Below are 22,029 nucleotides of genomic sequence, written 5' to 3'. Positions count from 1 at the left end.
CTATTGTTCGTTATCTGGCTCGGCTCGGTGTTCATCTTCAGTTCTCTCTTCACAGCAGTTCAGTCAGTGTACTGTTTGAGTAAATGAATTACTCCGGGATATTGGTTTGTTTGAACTCAGAGGGAGTGTCAGCCACATTAAAAAAGTTAACAGCTTAAGTCATTTGTGGATTAATGCGTATTAGAGATGCGAACCATTTAAAATGATTCAGTTCGATTTGGTGAACTGGTTCATTCGCGAACCGTATATCACAAACTGCTTTGTTTTGAACTCTCTCGCAACAGACACGGAAGAGAAGACAATGCTGAATAAAGTTGTGGTTTTTGCTATTTTTGGATCAAAATGTATTTTCGATGCTTCAAAAAATTCTAACTGACCCTCTGATGTCACAGATCAGAAAAAAAAACAGTGTCATCGTCCACACAGATTTTAGGTTAGTTTGATTATTAACCGGATATACAGTATATTGTTTTTGTGTTTAAATAAACTATATTAATTTCAGGGTTGGGAGATAATCCTGTAGAAATACATAAATCATTGATTGAAGGGCGTCATGATTTATAGGCTAAGCTTATAATTTAAACACGTTTTAAGCAGGTTTTAAAACATAGTTTAAACTGTTCATGGACGTTAAACAGTGGGGCAGAATTATTTTCTGGTAAGTGCATGCATTAAGATGGTTTCTGCCATGGCATAAAACTGAACTGTCATTTTTGTGTACCTAATATATATCATAACAGAAATAGCTACATTGCTTATTTTATTGTCTTACATGTCTGAGCATGTAAATCTGATATCATTGGTCACCCACACCAAAAATTACGCTTGGTTTTTAATGCTTGATTTAGTATTTTTAATTTTAATTTAATTTAATTTAATTTAATTTAATTTAATTTAATTATTATTAATATTTTTTTCTTTTTTTTTGCAACTATTTACGCTAAGTGTAAATATATATATATATATATATATATATATATATATATATATATATATATATATATATATATATATATATATATATATACAGCATATTACTTATATTTACACTTTGAATGACATCTATGACCATTTGCATTTTGTGTGAACAAGATGTAATTGTTACACTTTAGTTTAGTTTAATAAACGTTTACTGTTCAGTTTCTGTGCAATCGTATATACATGCACATTCTAGAACCACATTTTATGCACAAATACCTACATTGACTGACAATATCACATAGTGCACTCAGATAATGCGGTACATCAGTATGGAGTACATTCATTTACACTGTCTTCCAGTGAAATACAAGAGTTTCGGTCGATTTATCATAATGAACAATACATGTGAAAACATCATAGATCAATTTACATAGGCTAAAAATTTTAATAGTCTAATGAAAAACACAGCTGATTAGTTTTCAGTGTGTTGGGTAGTAATCAAGCCTTTAGCAAGGATCAGTAAACCTCACTCATAACTCAGATGCTTGACACATAAGGTGCATTTGAAAGCCAATTGAACTCTGTTCCAAAAACCAAGTGAAGTTTAAGTTTAAATAATTAAATGACATCAATTTAGTAGTGGACAGTGAATCAGCTCCCTTGATTTAGAAACAACACCAAAATGTGTTCGAGAGAAATAGTGTTTGCAACAGGGAGGAAATCTCCAAAAAACTGTGATTTGCAATTTAGACTTCTGAGCTTTAAAATCCAGAGGTGGAACACAAGTCAATCACGTTGTTGCCTTTCAAAAGGCTTTTCAAAGACGATTTGTTGATTTGAGCTTGAGGGAAGGGCTAATGTTTTACACTGGGGTGGCGGAAACTCTATTAAGCCTTTTTTTTTAAGTGAAATTGATATTGCAGACTGGATCCAAAGCTCATCTGCAATTAAAAGCCATTCATCAAAAAATAAAGTGGGAGCAGCACAAGAACAAATGATATTTAATTTGCTGTTAGTACTGCGGTACATTACCAGAGTGGTGAAGATGTAGTGATAGTACTCTGTCATCATCCCCATCATCTGGGCCTGGAGAAAGAGGAAGGGGAGGGAGGTAGAACAAAATAATGAAAAAGGCCACTATGCCATGTCAGAGTAATTTGCAATCATTATGGCATCCAACACAAACAATGAACAACAAATGAGATTGAATCAAAAAAGCGGAACAATGAAGAATTATTAAACTCTTTTGATTGATCAGTGTCTCTCTCTCTGATTTGCCGTATCATACAGCAGAACAGCAAGTGCAGCTAGCTTCAAATCGTGATAAGGGCCCTGAATGGGATAGATGACCCAAAGAAATGAACATCCTGTCACCCTCATGCTGCTCCAAATATAACTTGTGTTCTTCTGCTGAACGCAAAAGATATCAATGTCTTTTGCAAACAATAAAAGAGAAAAGGGACGTTCGACAAAAAGGTTTGTAACAACAGGAGGATAAGAATTAATTTACTATTACTGTAGGGCCCTATTTATATATTAATTTTATTTGTTTGTTGGATTACATTATAATGGTTTATTTGCAAACTTTTATTTTGGATGCAATTAATTATCATTTATTTAATTTTATTGTTTATTTATTTATTTCTGTGTGTGTTTACAGCCCTGCATTTGATTTATAAATCCAAATTTGGCCAAATTCCATGGAATTCATTCTTATTTGGTTCCAATTTTATGTCTGGATTACATGATTCTGTTAATATGTTCTGCACTGTGGAAATCATAGGGCCCCCGTTTCCTGAACTAAAACATAATAATTGCTTTATAAATTGGTCATTGCTACTCCCAATACATTTCCTTCAAATGTTCATACAAATGGTTACTTTTCCCTTGGTGCTCATACAGTATGTCTGCTTTAATTATGCCATCTGCCGTGAGGAAAACTCAAGATTATGCTGAGGTCTTTCCCTCTTCTAGACCGTAATCACTCAAGTTTGTGGAAAAGTCAGAAACTGTTTCATTTCTTACAATGGGTTGCAGAAATAACCCCTTCTATGTCTATGCCTGTACTTTCTATATCTCCCAGTCCCTCACACACACACACTCACACCCACAAGCGCAGACTGCCTTTTAAAGACTTCTGGGATTTAGTCAACAGACGCTCAGACAGACTCTGTGTCCGACTGCATTTCCTATTTCTCTTTGGCCTGAGGGGGAGTACATGCACCAACAGAAGTTCAGGAGAGGCTGACAGAGAAAAACGAGCTGCAGACAGGTTGTAGACAGGTGACCGCAGGACTAAGCTTATTAAGAGGACTCGGGCCACAGAGAATGACACAACTTTTTTTCATAAGTTCAAATGTAAAATGAAACAGCCTACAGTTAAACCTGGAAGATACATGCAGCAGCGTCAACACAGAATGAAATGAAGAGCAAATACTGTCTGGAGATCCTTTGAAAAACCTACAAGGTTTAAAGCAGTAGCTGTTTGGACAGTGTTTTTTGTCATCAATATAAATAGAAAAGTATATTCAGTCTCCATTTGACCCAAGGTAGACATCCTCCATATCTGTTGCGATGATGTCAGATGAGCTTTGGTTTTGTTGCAAGGACAAGTTTGTGAACGCACCACTTAAATCATCCCTTCACATCTCAAGCACTGGATATGTTTTTTTTTTTTTTTTTAAGAGCTATTTCTACATTGCAATTTTTTTAAATTACATCCCAGAGTGTGCTTTATATATTTATATTTCAGGCTGATAAAATATAAGAAATATAATGGCCCCGAAAAATAAAAATCACACTTAATGGATGAACTATTATACACTATAGGCAACATCAATGATCATGGCTAAATATTTAATGACCTGCAAGTGGCACAGTTAGAGGCAAAGACTTTAAATTTGTCACAGTTTAGTTTAAAGGCAGTCCTCTAAAGGCTAAAATATTTATTTTGGTTTTACACACTCTAGGATATGCATACAGTGCATCAATTTCATAATCAGTAAAGTGTTTGCAGCCCGATTTTTGTAAGTACATTTGCACAACATGAAAAAATACTTTGATAAATCATAATTGTGACAAACAAAATAATTCTAAGATAAAGAAGTTGAAATTTTGACATAAAACGAAAAGTTTAAATTAAGAGATAAAGTCATTGTGAAAATATATGACAAAAAAATAACTGCATGTCTTAATTGTGCCTTTTTTATCTTACATTTTTCACTTCTTATTTCATAATTATTCATTTTATCTCATAATGATGACTTAATATTCCATACTATTAACTTAGTATTTAATATGTTTAACTTTCCATAATTTCACATTTTTGCCATAATTATGACTTGGTACCTCATCTCATTTTAACTTAGTATCTCATAAGTTTGAATTTTTGATATCATAATTGTGACTTACTATCTCATAGTTTCAACTTTTTTTATCTTATCATGATATAGTATCTCATAATTGTGACTTTTTATCCCACAATAATAACTTTATAATATAAATTATACTTATAATCGTACACTTAATGAACACACTATGAAAGATAATTATTTCGGCTGTGTACCCTAAGCATTTGAGTCAAACCTGAAGTATATGCAACATTTTGCAATATGATTTTATCTGCTGCCATAAGCTTCAACTATGTAAAACTAAACTAACAAACTCTTTATGTGCCAACAAACCTTTGATGTTTGGCTCTCTAAAAACAGCCAAGCAAATGGCATCTTCAAACAAATGATGCTAGAGATACAGCAGTACAAACAACCACAAAGTGAATAAATACTTTTACTGTAGTTTTCATTTTGAGCAGCTTTTTTTGTCACATAAGCCAGCAACCAATCTCACATGGATTTTAACATTATAAAGCCTTTATTAGAGTGTTACATGTTTTAAACCCTATGCATATCAGCCCACACAGGCCTTCATCAGGGTGCCATTTGAAAAATTACTTAATGTTTTTTTTATGTTTTTATTACATTGACACATTTAAAGAAATGAAAGGAATAGCTCATCCAGATCCACACTTTTGGGGGCCACTGTACATGTTCACATGTATGTGTAGCTTCATCTCCATTCTGCCTCCAGCAATATATATATATCATATTTCATATTAAAAGTCAGATCCAAATCTAATACAGTTTCTCTAGACCTGAACTAAAACTTCAAACAGGCTTGAATTCTGAGAGAGCATCACTGGATTGTATGATATCAGTGTGCATCACTTTCACAGGGTATGAACTCACTTGTTTGAGGATCTGGGCAGCCATTATGTGGCTGCAGTCAAAGATAATGCGAAACTCTCTGCTCCTTTTCATCTCTTTGAGCAGAGGTCTGGTGTCCGTGCTGTCCAGAGGGAGCTGTCGGATCTTCAGCCTGATGTTATACCTGGATGGAGCCATAATTAACTCCTGTAGTCTGATTAAACCTGCACAAGAAGAGTTGAGGGCCAGAGTCAATTACTTAGTATATCAGTACCAGCTCAAACCAGCCTGGGGAGATCAAACTGGTTTTTGAACATGACCACAACCACCTTGAAAAAAATGGTATACCATACTGATATCACTAGACACCTATATATATATATATATATATATATATATATATATATATATATATATATATATATATATAAAACCAATATATTGGCTAGTCCAGTAACTGCGCCAATATTTTGGTCATTATGGAATTTGGAAAAAATTTTCTAGGAAAAGGTGCTGGTAGGTTTCTGCCAGGACATTTTATGTTAAATTCACAGATTAATTATATATATATATATATATATATAAATAAATAAATAAATAAATAATAACAACAACATCTATGACTGTCACAGAATGTCGTTAAGTAACATATTCATTCATTCATTCATTCAACAGGGGTATATATCTATGGAAGCCCGTTTCTGCCATTGAACAAAAAATGTTAAAAAAAAGGTAATTGCGACTTTCTCACAATTCTGACTTTTTTTCATAATTGCCTGATACAAACTCGCCATTCTGAGATATAAAGTCGGAACTTTTTTTTTTCTTTTTTGCAATTGTGACTTTATAGCTCACAATCGTGAGTTTATATCTTGCAATTCTGTGGAAAAAAAATCTTTTTTTTCAGTGGTGAAATAGGTTTCCATACATATCAACTTACATAAGAATTTTTTTTTTTTTTTTTTTGACAAATCAGAGACCTGGAATTAAAAAAAAGTTTGAGATCCACATCTCTAGACATTTGTACTTGCCATTGAGTTGACCAACTGATCCAGGCCAAGTTAGATCAGTCAATGACCAGAAATAACAGCTTGGACCAGTTAGAAACCATGTAAAATTTGGATGAAGAAAGATTTGGAAATTTGGGACATGACCTTCGCCAGATTCGAACACGGGTCCCTTGTGAGCAGAGCTACTAAAATTGAGCGCAAAATGTTTCCTTCTGTGCCACGGCTCTGAAAACTTATACTATGAAGCAGACATTCAGTTTAACATGCAGTTATCTTGGTTGTATTTTGAATAATAAATATGTTTTTAATCACATATTTTGCATCCCAAATGACTCGCTTTCTATTCTTGTTCCTGTCAGAAGCAGCATTGCTCAATTACTTTGATGCAAACTGTTTCTAGTCTATTGAATGCTGAAGACTGACAGCAACAGGAAAATTAAGAGACTTCTGCCTCTTATCACTGAAGTACAGAGTCAAAAATACACTCTTAAAGGTGACGGTCCTACTTTGGCTGCAAGGACTTCATCAAATAACAGAGTTTACAATGACACACTTGACATAAAGCCATTATATCTCACCTGTGCTGTCATCGTAAACCACAGTGGCTGTCTTCCACTTGAGGAACTGCACCAGGTCTAAGATAGCGTAGCTGAGAGAAGAGTAATCCGGGTACAGGTTGGCATAAAATGTATCCCTGTTGTCCATCGGGTGGTGTTTCCATCGCACTTGAATGTGTGGCACCTCCAGGGCATTGCAGATAGACTGTACAGCATTCGATGAGGAGCTGTGAGACGGCCCAAATATGGCAACTACACCTAAAGACAGCTGGTCGCACGCTGACGAGAGCAGACGGTGGGTCATGTGGTAAGAAATGTTACTGCATACAGAATATTCCTTTGTACATTACACAATATTAATGTTCTTATGTTGTTTGTGTTCAGAGGTCTTTAAACTGGGTTTTGGCCTAAGAAATACATTTAGAGTTCATACGAGTCATTACTTACTGGTAAAAGAGTTATACATTTGCTTAAAGGTATATATATTGCTGAAATTTTACTCACCCTCAAGCTATACAAGATACAGATGAGTTTGTTTCTTCATCAGAACAAATATGGAGAAATGTATCATGTAATATTCCATCACTTGTTCACCAGTGGATCCTCTGCAGTGAATGGGTGCCATCAGAATGAGAGTCCAAACAGCTGATAAACGCATCACAATAGTCCACAAGTAATCCACACCACTCCAATCCATCAGTTAACATCTTGTGGAGTGAAAAAAATGCATGTTTGTCAAAACAAATTCATATTTTTTTTTAAATAATATTTTTTTTTTCATAATATTGCTTTCTGCAGTGAAAGTCATCACATTTGATGACTGAATCGGCAGAGAAATATGCACAGATGAAGCACTGTTTACCAGCAAAAACCGTCTAAAAGAGTTTTAAACAAAACAATCAGTGTATTTTAAAGTGAGAGCACAACAGGGGATGAACTCTGATATTGGAAGAAGTGTTATCATGGATTATGGACTAATTAAAATGCCTTAATAATGGATTTGCTTATTACAAACTTGCAGCATTTCATTTCACTGATGGACTGGAGTGGCGTGGATTATTGTGATGTTTTTAATCATGTTTTTGGACACTCATTCTGATGGCACCCATTCACTGCAGAGGATCTGCTGGGGAGCAAGTGATGCAATGCTACATTTCTCTAAAGGTGTTCTGATTAACAAACTTTTCTTAAATTAATCTTGGATGATTTTCAGCACATTTTCATTTTTGGGTGAAATGTTCTAAAGCCACAAAGCTTTACATTCTCACATCACTTACCTTTCCTGGAGGCCTCAAAGCTATCATAGATATTAATCCTCTGAATGTCGTATGTTAACGTTGTGTTGGGCAATAATGTCCTGTTTCTGTTAATATTATTAACAGCAAATTTAAAAGCCAGTTCCTCGGAGCTGACGAATGCCACAGGTCCATCCATTTGTTCAAAAATCCCCCCTACAAAAAAAAAACAACAACAACAAACAAAAATAAATAAATCAAACAAACAAGAAAATCACTGTCAAAAGAACCAAAGCTGAATCCAGAGACAAAGCCTGGCACCTCATCCAAACCTCGGAAGGTGTTTTGCATTTAGAGTTGTCGGCTAGCTCACTTAAGCAACACTATTCGTCTGCTAAACAGAAAAAGAGTCTCAGCTCAGGCTTTTAAAGTTCAAGGCCATAATGGAGATGAGCAGAGTCAAAGAGAGAAAGAGAAAAGTAAATGGCCTCATCAAAGGTACCTTCCCTCCTTAAGGCCTGTGGGTCATCTTTCATTCCCTGATAAAAATAAAAAAAAATGATTCATGCACAGGCCTATAACTTTTGGATAGAATTTTCGCACAGAAGTTTGAAAAGTTTAAAGCCACTTCAACAAATTCATTTCATAACAATGTGCTGAGATGCTCAGAAATGCGTTTTACTGACAAGATTCCACCAGCAGAAGAGCTGGAGAAGTAAACTCTGTGTTTATTGACTTTACTGTGCAATAGAACCCTATAAAACAATAAAATTATAACATCTGGAGCACGCTGAGCAATCTTCAGCCCTTGAGGATTTATACTGTTAGACCTGCTGCACCTTTCCAGAGTACATCAGCGATTTGACGTCTGGAAGGCAAAGACATATGAGCAGAGAGAAATATTGGAAGGGCAAAGTTTGTTCGGTTGTACAGAATTCAATTTCACGTATTATCGGTTCATGCTGTTTGGGATTTAAAATATTATTAGTACCTTCCACAAATAGTGAACAAAATAGTTATTTAATAGTTACATAATATTTTGTGTTCAAATGATCCCCTCCCAGGCCATCTCTCTCTTATTTCACATTACTCAATTATTAATCTAGCACATATAACAGTTTCAAAAACAAACAATAAATAAATAAATGCATACAAGCGGGATTAGTCCGTGTAATGCTTTAAAAAAGAACAGCAATGGGACACAAGCCCTATTCGTGGAAAGTTTTTTTAGTACATAAGCATACGAGATAAACACCATGCCAAACACAGAAGAACCCTTGGGCTTTTTTATTCTAGCATTCCTTTGCAATATTTGCAATTCTGCTTTTAGAGTTTGTAGCATCTAGATCGATGAACACTTGAATATTTAAGAATTCTTGAGTCAGACCTCAGCACAGGTCAAGAGCGGCCTGAACAGTGCTGTTATTCTCCCAGAGGAGAAGAGCTCAAGTACGAGGCTGCAGGGGAGATCACAGGCCGACAATCCAGAGAGCAACGCAGCATCCCCTGAGCCATGCACACTATTTATGACTCCAGCACTGCTTGACTTCTGAAGGGACATGATGCATAAACTCCCTGGAAAGAGCCCCGACGCATTAAAACAAATGAATCCTGCCATTTTGTGGGGAAATCTCATTAGAGTACATTAAGTAATTGCTGGAGTATATAGTAATTTGACTATTAAGAGGATAAAATGTGCATTGCTCGGAAGCACTAAATTAGATTTAATAAAAAGGGAGATCAGCTGCTGTGAGGAGAAAAAAAAAAAAACATGGCAAATAGCTTTACAATGAATGCAGTTGTTTCCAGATATACAAGCCATAAAGCAACATGCTTGTGACTCCTCCATCAGACAACAGAGAAGAAGCTTTGTTTCCGATCAGGAGAATCTCTATGGATAAACAGATACAAGCTAATGGCACAGGATAGTTATGCTGATGTACGGCTCTGTGCTAAATGGGCTCTTTAAAGGGCTAAATGTAAACTGAGCTTTTGATCTGAGATTTCTTGCACATTATTCTCTAACATCAGTCAGTTTAAATTGTTAGATTAAGTCGTTTCCTGTTTTGACACAGCTTTACAAAGGCGGCCTAATTAATCTCTTAGGTTATAGCCTAGTAGAGATAACATGTACTCATTACTCATTACTCATTTCTCATTTCTCATTTGGGGAAGTCGTGGCCTAATGGTTAGAGAGTTGGACTCCCAATCGAAAGGTTGTGGGTTCGAGTCCCGGGTCGGCAGGAATTGTGGGTGGCGGGAGTGCATGTACAGTTCTCTCTCCACCTTCAATACCACGACTTAGGTGCCCTTGAGCAAGGCATCAAACCCCCAACTGCTCCCCGGGCGCCACAGCATAAATGGCTGCCCACTGCTCCGGGTGTGTGCTCACAGTGTGTGTGTGTGTTCACTGCTCTGTGTGTGTGCACTTTGGATGGGTTAAATGCAGAGCACAAATTCCGAGTATGGGTCACCATACTTGGCTGAATGTCACTTCACTTTTTCACTTTACTCATTACAGCTGCTACCTTTACTAATACAGCAGCCAATAGACAGACCTCTTTACAATGCACTAGTTTTTAAAGCATTGCAAAGTAAGGCTGTAAATAGCAACACAATTATAGAAACCTTTTGTGACGAGCCTGACCCCCATTTTATCATCGTCATCCCATCTCTTAATCGCCGCCCTACACCAGGCTCCCAACAGGAGTGGGTGTGTGAGAGTGGAGGGGCGCTGGAAGAGCCAGGGCTGTGAGCATGTGTTGGGGAACACCTGGTGTAATTGGAGCCTCATCACAGCCGCTGTTTAAATACCGAGCGTGCCTCTCCTCGGGAGACTGGTCTCTTCCCCGTGCATGCACGCTGGTGTCCTCGTGGGTCCAGAAAGGGTACGTAGAGGCTCCACCAGAGACGTGAGCTGCCGGAGTCATGGTCCGGGTGAGGACTGCACCTGTTACACGGCTGTCAGGCCAGGATGCCAGGCCATCTAGTCCTTTCAAGCACCGAGGGCAACGAGAAGGATGCTGCCGCTGGAAGAAGCCACCACCCCGGACCAAAGAGGGGAGCACGTGCGGCCGCCGGACTCTGCCCTTTACCTGGACCCTTCATTCCTGAACACTACCTGGCCTGCAGCACGACGAGGACACCAGATCCCCTGTTTATTTTTGACAATTTCCCCTTTGGACAATTGTTATACCTGTTTTGGTTATTTTTCTATTAATAAAACCCTCTCCGAGGCCTGATGCCACCCCACTGTGTCAGTCGTTTGCTCCCCCCACTGCATTTTAGTACATGATTTGCATCAGGGCTGGTGGTGAAATCGTGTTTCTGAATGAATCTCCTAATCAGGGGTGCAAATAGGATTTTTTAACCTGACCAAGCTGTCCAGCAGTCCTTTTTTTTTTCAGTCTAAAAAAAAAAAATCCCCAGCTCAGTCATGGATGATAGTACAGGTCATATCAAAAAATTTGAATATCATTGAAAAGGTATTTTAATTAAAAAAAGCAAACTTTCTTATATTCTACATTCATTGCATACAAACTGACTTTTTTTTTTTTTTTTAAATATTTGAATATTCCTTTTTGAGCTTGATGAGTTTGACTAATTTTGAAAATAAATACTGGGTACCTCTTGGGCTAGTTTAAAACATGCAACAGTTATCCAGAAGACGATCATCAACACCCTCCACAAGGATGGAAAGCCACAGAAGGTCATTGCAGAAAGGGCTGTTCACAGAGTGCTGTATCAAAATATATTCATAGAAAGTTGACTGCAAGGAAAAAGTGTGCACAAAGCAACGCTTGTGTCCACAAGCAACAGGGATGACCAAAGCCTTGGTAACATTGTCAGGAAAAGTCGATCCAAGAACTTGGGAGAGCTTCACAAGGAGTTGACTGAAGCTGGAGTCATCACATCAAGAGTCACCACACTCAGTCGTCTTCAGGAAAACGGCTACAGGTTAGAGCCAAACCACTCCTGAACCAGAAAAAAGTCAGAAGCGTTTCACCTGGGTTAAGTAGAAAAAGAACTGGACTTTTGCTCAGTTCTCCACAGTCCTCTTTTCAGATGAAAGTAAATTTAGCATTTCATTTGGAAATCAAGGTCTGGAGTCCGGAGGAAGACTGGAGAGGCACAGAATCCAAAGTCAAGTGTGAAGTTTCTGAAGTCAGTGATGATTTGGGGTGCCGTGACGTCTGCTGGTGTTGCTCCATTGTGTTTTATCAAGTCCAAAGTCCATGCAGCCATCTACCAGGAGATTTTCAAGCACTTTATGCTTCCATCTGCTGACAAGCTTTAAGAAGATGCCGATTTCCTTTTCCAGCAGGACTTTAGCACCTGCCCACAGTGCCAAAACCACTTCCAAGTGGTTTGCTGACCATAATATTACTGTGCTTGATTGGCCAGCCAACTCACCTGACCTGAACCTTACAGAGAATCTATGGGGTATTGTGAAGAGCAAGATAAGTAACATCTGACAAACAATGCAGAGGAGCTGAAGGCTGCTATCTAAGCAACCTGGGCTTCAATAATGCCTAAGCAGTGCCACAGGCTGATCGCCTCCATGCCACGCCACACTGAAGCCCCAACCAAGTATTGAGTGCATAATTAAACCTGCTTTGGAGATCTTTGAACATTTCTGTTTTCTAAATCTTTTTTTTGATTGATCTTTGAAAATATTCTAGTTTTTTTAGATACTTAATTGTTTTTTTTTTCTAAACTGCAAGTGGTAACCATCAGAATTAAAACAAAAAAACTTTCAGTTTGTGTGCAATGAATCTAGAATATAAGAAACCTGGGGTCAGGAGTCATAGCACATACACACACAGAGAACATAAACGTCAGTGGCAGGACCATTGTCATGTGTTTATTGACAACAGAACAGCGTTTAGTGAGAAGGTGGGTACAAAGTAATGGTTAGATTAGTATTGTGCTTCAGCCTGTCTCTGCCCTGATCTGATTCTTTAGCATCAGAACAAACACACCCATACCCCAACAGGACCTGCTACGGTGGCCGAGAGAGATAAACGTGCTGCAAATGACAAAACCACCTGCAAATTAAAACATCTTCATCAGTTTGACAACACCGTGCTGCAAATACTCACAATACAAACAAATAAAGAAATGTGCTGCAAAAACACAGACCACATCAGAAATATTTAAGGGAACCGTAAAGTGACAAATATAGCTCGAACGTAATTTATCAATGTTTGCTCTGAAAAGATCTTTGTTTATTTTAACATCCTGATCACATGATTCTTTATTTTTGTTGTTGTTGTTGCTTTTTTTTGTGTGGATATTATTAGCCTAAATAAGCTGACTAAATACACAATTACTGTAACTGTGAACGGTTATGTAAGCTTGCTAACCTTTACAACTTACCTTACAAAAACTAACCATAGCCTGTGGTTTTACTATTGAAATTAATTAATGAATGAATTAATACATTTATTATATAAAAAAGCAAACAAAAAATGGTTACTGTAATCATGCACAAATTAACCATGGATTTACTACTCTAATCATAGTTTAACCATTTTAATTTGGTTGGGGTAATTTTGTTTGTGTTGAGTATTTGCAGCTCGTTTCTGTATTTGTTTGTGTTGTGAGCATTTGAAGCTTGTTTTTGTATTTCGTTGTGTTGCGAGTATTTGCAGCACGAAGATGTTTTCTTAATTTGTTGGTGCTTTTTATATTTGAATGCATTTTGTGAAGTTGCAGCGCATTGAGCCCCTATTTTAAAATCTTCACCCAACACGCAACCATGGCAATGGCGATCGCGAAAACAAGTGAAGGCACAAGCATTTTCAAACAAAAGCCAACATGGATAAGTTGTGTGAAACAAAGCAAAATCAACGTTACTCACCTATCAAAAAGAAACAAAGCAATCTGCAATCAATCGATCTGCTAACATGCTAATTTTGAATAAAAACATCTGCTAAATGACTAAATGTAAATGTAATATGCATCCTGTGCACTCAAATTGAGCGCTCTCTTGACAAGACACGCCCCCTTACTGCTGATTGGCTACAAGTGTGTTTTGGGACTTTGTCAGACACTGCTGTCAAAAGTGTGTTTCAAAAATCGGTTAGTACATGCTTAAGGAGCGGCGGGCAAGTTTGCCACTGCTTAGACTAATGTAGCTGAAACCCTGATTAATCCTCTGTTTATCTATAGAGCCTTTCATTGAGACAGTGAGGGGGACGGATCGGGTTACTATGAATCTAGGTAAGGTCTGAAGCTGTCTGAGTCATGTCACTGCTTTGAAAACCATGTGTCACTGAAAAAAAAGGAATGCTCAGGTCTTGGTGAATTTAAAAGGGTAATTTGAAGCAATTTCAAGTTATCCTTTCTCTTTGGAGTTTTACAAGCTGTTCATGCATAGATAAGATCCCTAAAGTTCTCAAAACCCAAAGAGATATTATATTGAAAAGTTAAGACTCGTCCACGCCCTCCTAAAACACCTTGTTTAAACACGCCCCCACATGTCTACATTACTGTGATGGAAAATGTGCATAATGGCGCCCAAATGTTCAAGCAAAGAAAAAAAGCATAACTTTAATTCTCTCTGAAGTATTGTTGCTGCTGCCATGTCATGGAGACGCTGTGTTTCATTGCAAAAGCTAAAATTGGACACATCTAGAAATCAGTGGTTAAGTTGTGTTTACAACACTTTTCCAGAACAGTTCAACCCAAATATTTATGTGTGTGTAATGCATTTTATGGAGGACTCTTTCCTGGACCAACAATGCCAGCTGTTCTCACAGCCTGCAAGTATGTTTTTATATTTAAATAATTTGCCACTGATGATTCAAACGCAAGTTTTGAGCAGTGTAGAGTACACTGGGGGCGGCAGTGGCTCAGTGGTTCATGTAGGTTGTCTACAAACCGGAAGGTTGGTGGTTCAACCCCCGGCTCCACCTGACCGAGTGTCGGTGTATGAATGAGTGTGTGAATGGGTGAATGTGAGGCAACTTGTAAAGCGCTTGGATGGCCTTGTGGTCTGTTGAAAGCGCTATATAAATGCAGTCCATTTACCATAGAGTAGTGCTTGTTGTTTGTTGTTTCTCTGATCACAAATGCAGACATGGTCTACATTTACGCGGTGTGATGCAATGCAGCACGTAAAAAGACAGTATAAGTCACTATAATCAGTAATTACGACCCCACTGGATACTAAAATGCCTTGTTTGTAATGGGTTTTATTGGTTATGTCTTGTCGCGCCGGTACACAGCATCACAGTATGGTAAGGGATGTTGCATTTCTATTTCACGCTTGAGGTATTCGGCCAATCACAACGGACTATATATATATATATATATATATATACATATATATATATACACACACACATATGTGTGTGTGTGTGTGTGTATACAGTACATATACACACACACACAATCAGGCATAACATTATGATCACCTTTCTAATAGTGTGTTGGTGCCCCTTTTGCTGCCAAAACATCTCTGACCCGTCGAGGCATGGACTCCACTAGACCCCTGAAGGTGTGCTGTGGTATGTGGAACCAAGATGTAAGCAGCAGATCCTTGAAGTACTGTAGGTTACGAGGGGGGACCTCCATGGATTGGACTTGTTTGTTCAGCATATCCCACAGATACTCGATTGGACTGAGACTGTTTCCATGAAAAGGTGAACAATTGCAATTGCCTGCAACAATGCTTAGGTAGGTGGTTTGTGTCAAAGTAACATCCGCATGGATGGCAGGACCCAAGTTTGCCCAGTAGAACATTGCCCAAAGCATCACAGCCTCTGTCGGCTTGACTTCTTCCCTTAGTGCATCCTGGTGCCATGTGTTTCCCTGGTAAGTGACACAGACGCAACCAGCAATCCACGTGATTCATCAGACCAGGCCACCTTCTTCCATTACTCCATGTTCTAGTTCTAATGCTCATTTGCCCTCTGTTGGTGCTTATGGGGGGTTTCACTTGCTGCCTAATATATCCCACCCACTAGCAGGGGCTGTGATGAATAGATTATCGGTGTTATTCACTTCACCTGTAAGTGATCATCATAATGTTATGCTTGATTGGTAAAAAAAATTACCACAGTTTCCAAAATAAATAAATAAATAAAAAGAGGAAGCACTAATCTAATCAGCATATTGCAATGATTTCTGAAGGATCATGTGACACTGAAGACAGGAGTAATGATGCTGAAAATTCAGCTGCGCTTCACAGGAATAAATTATATTTTAAAGTATAAAATAGAAAACCATTATTTTAAATGGTAATGATATTTTATAGTAGAACTTTTTTTTTCTGTATTTCGGATCAAATAATGCAGCCTTGATAAACTTCTTTAAAACACATTACAAATCTTAATGATCCCAAACTCTGTGGATATATTATTATTATTATTATTACTGTTATTTTTTGTTTTGTTTTTGTACCTCATAAAAAAATAAAAATAAAAAACTTTATTACTTATGGGTGGATTCAAAGAGTTTTCTTTATTTTCATGACTATGAAAATTGTAGAGTCACACTGAAGGCATCAAGGGCTATTTGACCACGAAGGAGAGTGATGGGGTGCTGCGCCAGATGACCTGGCCTCCACAGTCACCGGACCTGAACCCAATCGAGATGGTTTAGGGGTGAGCTGGACCGCAGACTGAAGGCAAAAGGGCCAACAAGTGCTAAGCATCTGTCGGGGAACTCCTTCAAGACTGTTGGAAGACCATTTCAGGTGACTACCTCTTGAAGCTCATCAAGAGAATGCCAAGAGTGTGCAAAGCAGTAATCAAAGCAAAAGGTGGCTACTTTTAAGAACCTAGAATTTGACATATTTTCAGTTTTTTCACACTTTTTTGTTATGTATATAATTTCATATATAATTCCACATGTGTTAATTCATAGTTTTGATGCCTTCAGTGTGAATCTACAATTTTCATAGTCATGAAAATAAAGAAAACTCTTTGAATGAGAAGGTGTGTCCAAACTTTTGGTCTGTACTGTATATATATATATATATATATATATATATACACACTCACTCACCTAAAGGATTATTAGGAACACCTGTTCAATTTCTCATTAATGCAATTATCTAATCAACCAATCACATGGCAGTTTCTTTCTATGCATGGTCCTGGTCAAGACAATCTCCTGAACTCCAAACTGAATGTCAGAATGGGAAAGAAAGGTGATTTAAGCAATTTTGAGCGTGGCATGGTTGTTGGTGGCAGACGGGCCGGTCTGAGTATTTCACAATCTGCTCAGTTACTGGGATTTTCACGCACAACCATTTCTAGGGTTTACAAAGAATGATGTGAAAAGGGAAAAACATCCAGTATGCGGAAGTCCTGTGGGTGAAAATGCCTTGTTGATGCTAGAGGTCAGAGGGGAATGGGCCGACTGATTCAAGCTGATAGAAGAGCAACTTTGACTGAAAAAACCACTCGTTACAACCAAGGTATGCAGCAAAGCATTTGTGAAGCCACAACATGCACAACCTTGAGGCGGATGGGCTACAACAGCAGAAGACTCCACCGGGTACCACTCATCTCCACTACAAATAGGAAAAAGAGGATACAATTTGCATGAGCTCACCAAAATTGGACCGATGAAGACTAGAAAAATGTTGCCTGGTCTGATGAGTCTCGATTTCTGTTGAGACATTCAGATGGTAGACTCAGAATTAGGCGTAAACAGAATGAGAACATGGATCCATCATGCCTTGTTACCACTGTGCAGGCTGGTGGTGGTGGTGTAATGGTGTGGAATATGTTTTCTTGGCACACTTTAGGCCCCTTAGTGCCAATTGGGCATCGTTTAAATGCCAGGGCCTAGCTGAGCATTGTTTCTGACCATGTCCATCCCTTTATGACCACCATGTACTCATCTTCTGATGGCTACTTCCAGCAGGATAATGCACCATGTCACAAAGCTTGAATCATTTCAAATTGGTTTCTTGAACATGACAATGAGTTCACTGTACTAAAATGGCCCCAACAGTCACCAGATCTCAACCCAATAGAGCATCTTTGGGATGTGGTGGAACGAGAGCTTCATGCCCTGGATGTGCATCCCACAAATCTCCATCAACTGCGAGATGCTATCCTATCAATATGGGCCAACATTTCTAAAGAATGCTTTCAGCACCTTGTTGAATCAATGCCATGTAGAATTAAGGCAGTTATGAAGACGAAAGGTGGTCAAACACAGTATTAGTATGGTGTTCCTAGTAATCCTTTAGGTGAGTGTATATTAGGGGTGGCATGGTTCGCTGAAAAAAACCTGTACCGTTCGGTTCACCACACACGGTTCGGTAAGCGCTGGGACCGCGGTTCAACTTAAATCCAAAGCATCTGTAATATGGTTTGCTATAAATAGTAGTTAATATATGTTTCTGTTGATGGATGCGCATTCTGGATTCCCAGACATTACAACAACAACAAAAAAAAAAAACCTGGACAAACCATTCACTCTTGATCAATTTGAATGACTTATGCTGGAATATGAGCAGTCATTTATTCTGTCATCATCCAGGTGCTGAAAGCGCATGCGCACAGATGAGACCTGAACAGCACACGTTAATATGTGTTTAAACTAAACTCATTAAAGCTTTGTCAGTTTAAACATTTAAGAGCCAGAGGACGTGAGCTCGCACGCGCAGTGAGAAGATTTGTGCATGCGCTTGAAGTATTACTCTACAGAATCAGAGATGGATCAGAACATCTTTACTAAGGATTCACATGTTCAATATAACATACACTTCCGGCTCACGTATACACGTACACACGTATTACACACGTATATACGTATTACATATCACAACATCCCCCCTGTTTAACATAAGTGTGTAAACACCTCAGATAACCAATACAAACAAAAATATTGCTCTTTTTTTCAATAGGTTGCACTTTAGAACTATAATGAACTATAACAATCTACTTGATGACTACGCGTGAAAAATACACATTTAGTCCGTATTTGGTATTCTTTTTACTGTTTGACTATTATTTCAGCTTTACACAAAGTCTTTGTATTGGGCTGGCTTGATAATGACCCATCCAGACCTTGTGCATGTTGGTCTTGTCTCAGTACCTGTATTGTCTGTTTTTGTATCAAGAGGTTGTGTGATTTTGCTCTCCACTGGATTCTTGTGGCTTTGTTCAACCTCATCTTTTTGGGGTGTTTCAGCAAACTGTACTTTTTTCTGGATTTTCCGTGTGTGTGTTACATACATTTCACGGAGTTGGCTCCTAGTTCGTCGGACTGTGTTTCCATTTGGTGTTTGGATCAGGTAACTTCTCGGCTCCTTGCATCTTTCCACAATAGTTCCTGGGTGCCATGTTTTCCTCTCCTTGTCTAGCACTCTAACACTCTGTCCACGAAACAATGGTGTTAAGTCCCTAACACTACATTGGTCATGGTGTGTTTTCATCCTTGTAATCCTTTTTTCCAGGTGCTGTCTGTGTTCCAGTTTACCTGGATCTGCATGACTTGGTAGAAGTGTGGTGATTGGTCTGCCGAGGAGTAATTCTGCGGGGGATGGTAAATCACCATTAATGGGTGTCGCTCACACCTGCATCAGAGCCACTTGTACATCTCCTTTGTGTTGTATTGTTTTTTTGATGATGGATTTGATGTGTCTCACATGTCTTTCAATAAATCCATTGCTTTTTGGATAGTGTGGTGAACTTGTGATATGTTCTATTCCCCAATCAGTTCCGAATTTCCTGAAAGGTTGTCCCGTGTACTGCGGTCCGTTATCTGTCGTTATTTCATCTGGTCGACCAAATAAAGACATGTAACATTGCATTTTTTGTGCAACTGCATGGCTACTTACTGGTATGGGCATTTCATCAACTAATGGATACTTAGAATATCTGTCCACGGTAAGTAGGTAGTGATGGCCATGTATCTCGAACAGATCTGATGCCAGGTATTGCCATGAATTTGTGGGAGTTTTGTGTGGAATGAGAGGTTCTTTTGGTAGTGCATCTTGGTGTTCTGCACAGGTACTGCAAGATCTGCACATTTTTTCAATGTCTGTGTTTATCTTTGTCCAATATACACTTTCTCTAGCCAACCTGCGTGTTTTTTCGATACCTTAATGGGCTGCATGGAGTTGATTCTGGAATAAGCACTTGTCTGCCCTTAAATACAACTCCAGCTTCTATGGCGAGTTCATCTCGAAAAGGCCAATAGCTGCGTAGGTCTTTTGGCAAGTCTTGAATTCTGTCTGGCCATCCCTGATGGATGATTTCTTTTAGCGCACTGAGCTTGGGGTCTTTTGCAGTCTCCGTTCTAAGACTCTCCTGTTTGTTTGGTGAGAAGTTTACAATTGCAGCAGTATGATGCTCAGGGTCTTCAAATTCGGTATCCAGCCCATCAATTCGTTCATCGAGTTCAATGTCTTCATTGTTTTCAGGGTTTGGCAGGCGGCTGAGAGTGTCAGCTAAAATCATTTGGCATCCAGGACTATACACAGTGCTGTAGTTGTATCCCTGTGTTTTGATCAACATGCGTTGTAACCTGGGAGGAGCAGCATGAAGAGGCTTTGTGCATATGGTGACGAGAGGTTTGTGGTCCGTTACTACGACGAATGATTTGCCATACAAGTATCTGTGATATCGCTGCATACCATACACAATAGCAAGCATTTCTCTTTCAATGTTGCTGTATCTTGATTGACATTCAGTTAGTGTCTTTGAACCAAAAGCAATGGGCTTGTTGTCTTGCACCAGTGCTACACCAATGCCTTTCTGTGACGCATCTACCTCCAGTGTTAGGGTGGCTGCTGGATTATAGTACTTTCTAAGCAAGCATCAATAGTCACTGTTGCATTTAAGTCATCAAAGAATTTCTGATAATCAGTGTCCCACAGCCACGGTCACTTTTCAACAATCCTCTCAGATTGTGGGCTTTATCAACAAACTTTGGTATGTAGAGTGACAGGTAGTTGAGCATGCCCATGAATCGATGAAGGTGATCTTTGTTTTGTGGCGTTGGCATTTTTTGTATGTCGTGGATTTTGGCTGGATCTGGTCTGATGCCTTTGTCTGTGTACAGGTTGCCAAAAAAAGATATGCTCTGCTGTTTGATGATACACTTGTCACTGTTAAACACCAGACCTGTTTCTACAGCTCTTTCCATCAGGCTTCCTCAGATTCCTGTCATGATCCTCCTCGTCAACTCCACAAACTGCAGCGTCGTCTGCTATGCTGATTACACCATGAAGACCTTCAAGAATTTAGTCCATTTTGGCTTGGAAAAGGTCTTGGGACACACTGAGACCAAATGGTAAGCGTCTCCCGCAGTATCTGCCAAAAGGAGTGCGGAACGTGGTTAGAATCTGTGACTCCTCTTCAAGATGTATCGACCAGTATCCGGCTTTTGCGTCTAGCTTGCTGAACACTTTTGCATTTGCAAATTTTGGGTTTAGTTCCTCTACAGTTGGAATTTTGTGAGGGCACCTCTTCAGGCTTGTATTTAGTTTCTGAGGATCTAAGCAGATTCGAAGTGATCCATCTTTTTAAGTGCTGAAGGCAAGACTAGAAAACCAATCTGTGTGTTCTTCTACTTTTCACAGGACTCCTTGGTCGACAAGTCTATTCAACTCATCTTGAAGTTTGTCCTTTACGTGGATACTGCATTTGCAAGGTGGGTCGATGAATGGATTGGCCCTTTCCTTTAGGATGAGCTTTGCTGTGCCACTGAAACTGCCAATTTTGTCAAATTGGTCTGGGTATTGCTTTTTTAGTTCTTTGATGCCTTTATGTGTTGATAGGTACTCACTTTTGTTTGTCGTTCTCCATGTTCATTATTTTCTCTTTCAGTCATCGCATCAACATTTACAGTCACAAGGTTGAGGAGCTCACTTGTGGGTAGTCCAACCACGGCTGGTCCAGGTACATCAATGACATAAAACTTTACATTTATCCATCTGGACTTTTTGTGCTGGCATGGCATGTTGATGGTTCCAAACCAGGGAATCACATCACCAGTTTTTGACGTTAGTTTTACGTTGGATGCTGATTTTAGATGTTCCATGCTTTGTGGAGATGCACCATACATCTGCTTGAATGTACGCAATGGAAGCGTGTTTCCAGATGCCCCCGTATCTATTTTCAGGCGAAGT

General features: G+C 38.7%; 1 protein-coding gene across 1 annotated transcript in view; it reads right to left on the bottom strand.

Moving 5' to 3' along the window:
- Window positions 1–22,029, bottom strand: part of LOC132102733 (glutamate receptor ionotropic, kainate 3-like) — a 165,140-nt gene that overhangs the window by 57,416 nt on the left and 85,695 nt on the right. The window contains exons 2-5 of the mRNA XM_059507360.1: window positions 7,968–8,141; window positions 6,712–6,969; window positions 5,166–5,347; window positions 1,954–2,007 (exon numbers count right to left, since the gene is read on the bottom strand). Of these exons, the coding sequence (XP_059363343.1) occupies window positions 1,954–2,007; window positions 5,166–5,347; window positions 6,712–6,969; window positions 7,968–8,141 (668 nt within the window). The remainder of the gene's footprint in view (window positions 1–1,953; window positions 2,008–5,165; window positions 5,348–6,711; window positions 6,970–7,967; window positions 8,142–22,029) is intronic.

The sequence above is a fragment of the Carassius carassius genome, chromosome 24 (assembly GCF_963082965.1).
Source record: "Carassius carassius chromosome 24, fCarCar2.1, whole genome shotgun sequence".
In the NCBI taxonomy this organism is placed as follows: Eukaryota; Metazoa; Chordata; class Actinopteri; order Cypriniformes; family Cyprinidae; genus Carassius; species Carassius carassius.
Note: the sequence above shows the minus strand (reverse complement) of the source record. Positions and strands in the feature narration are given on the sequence as shown.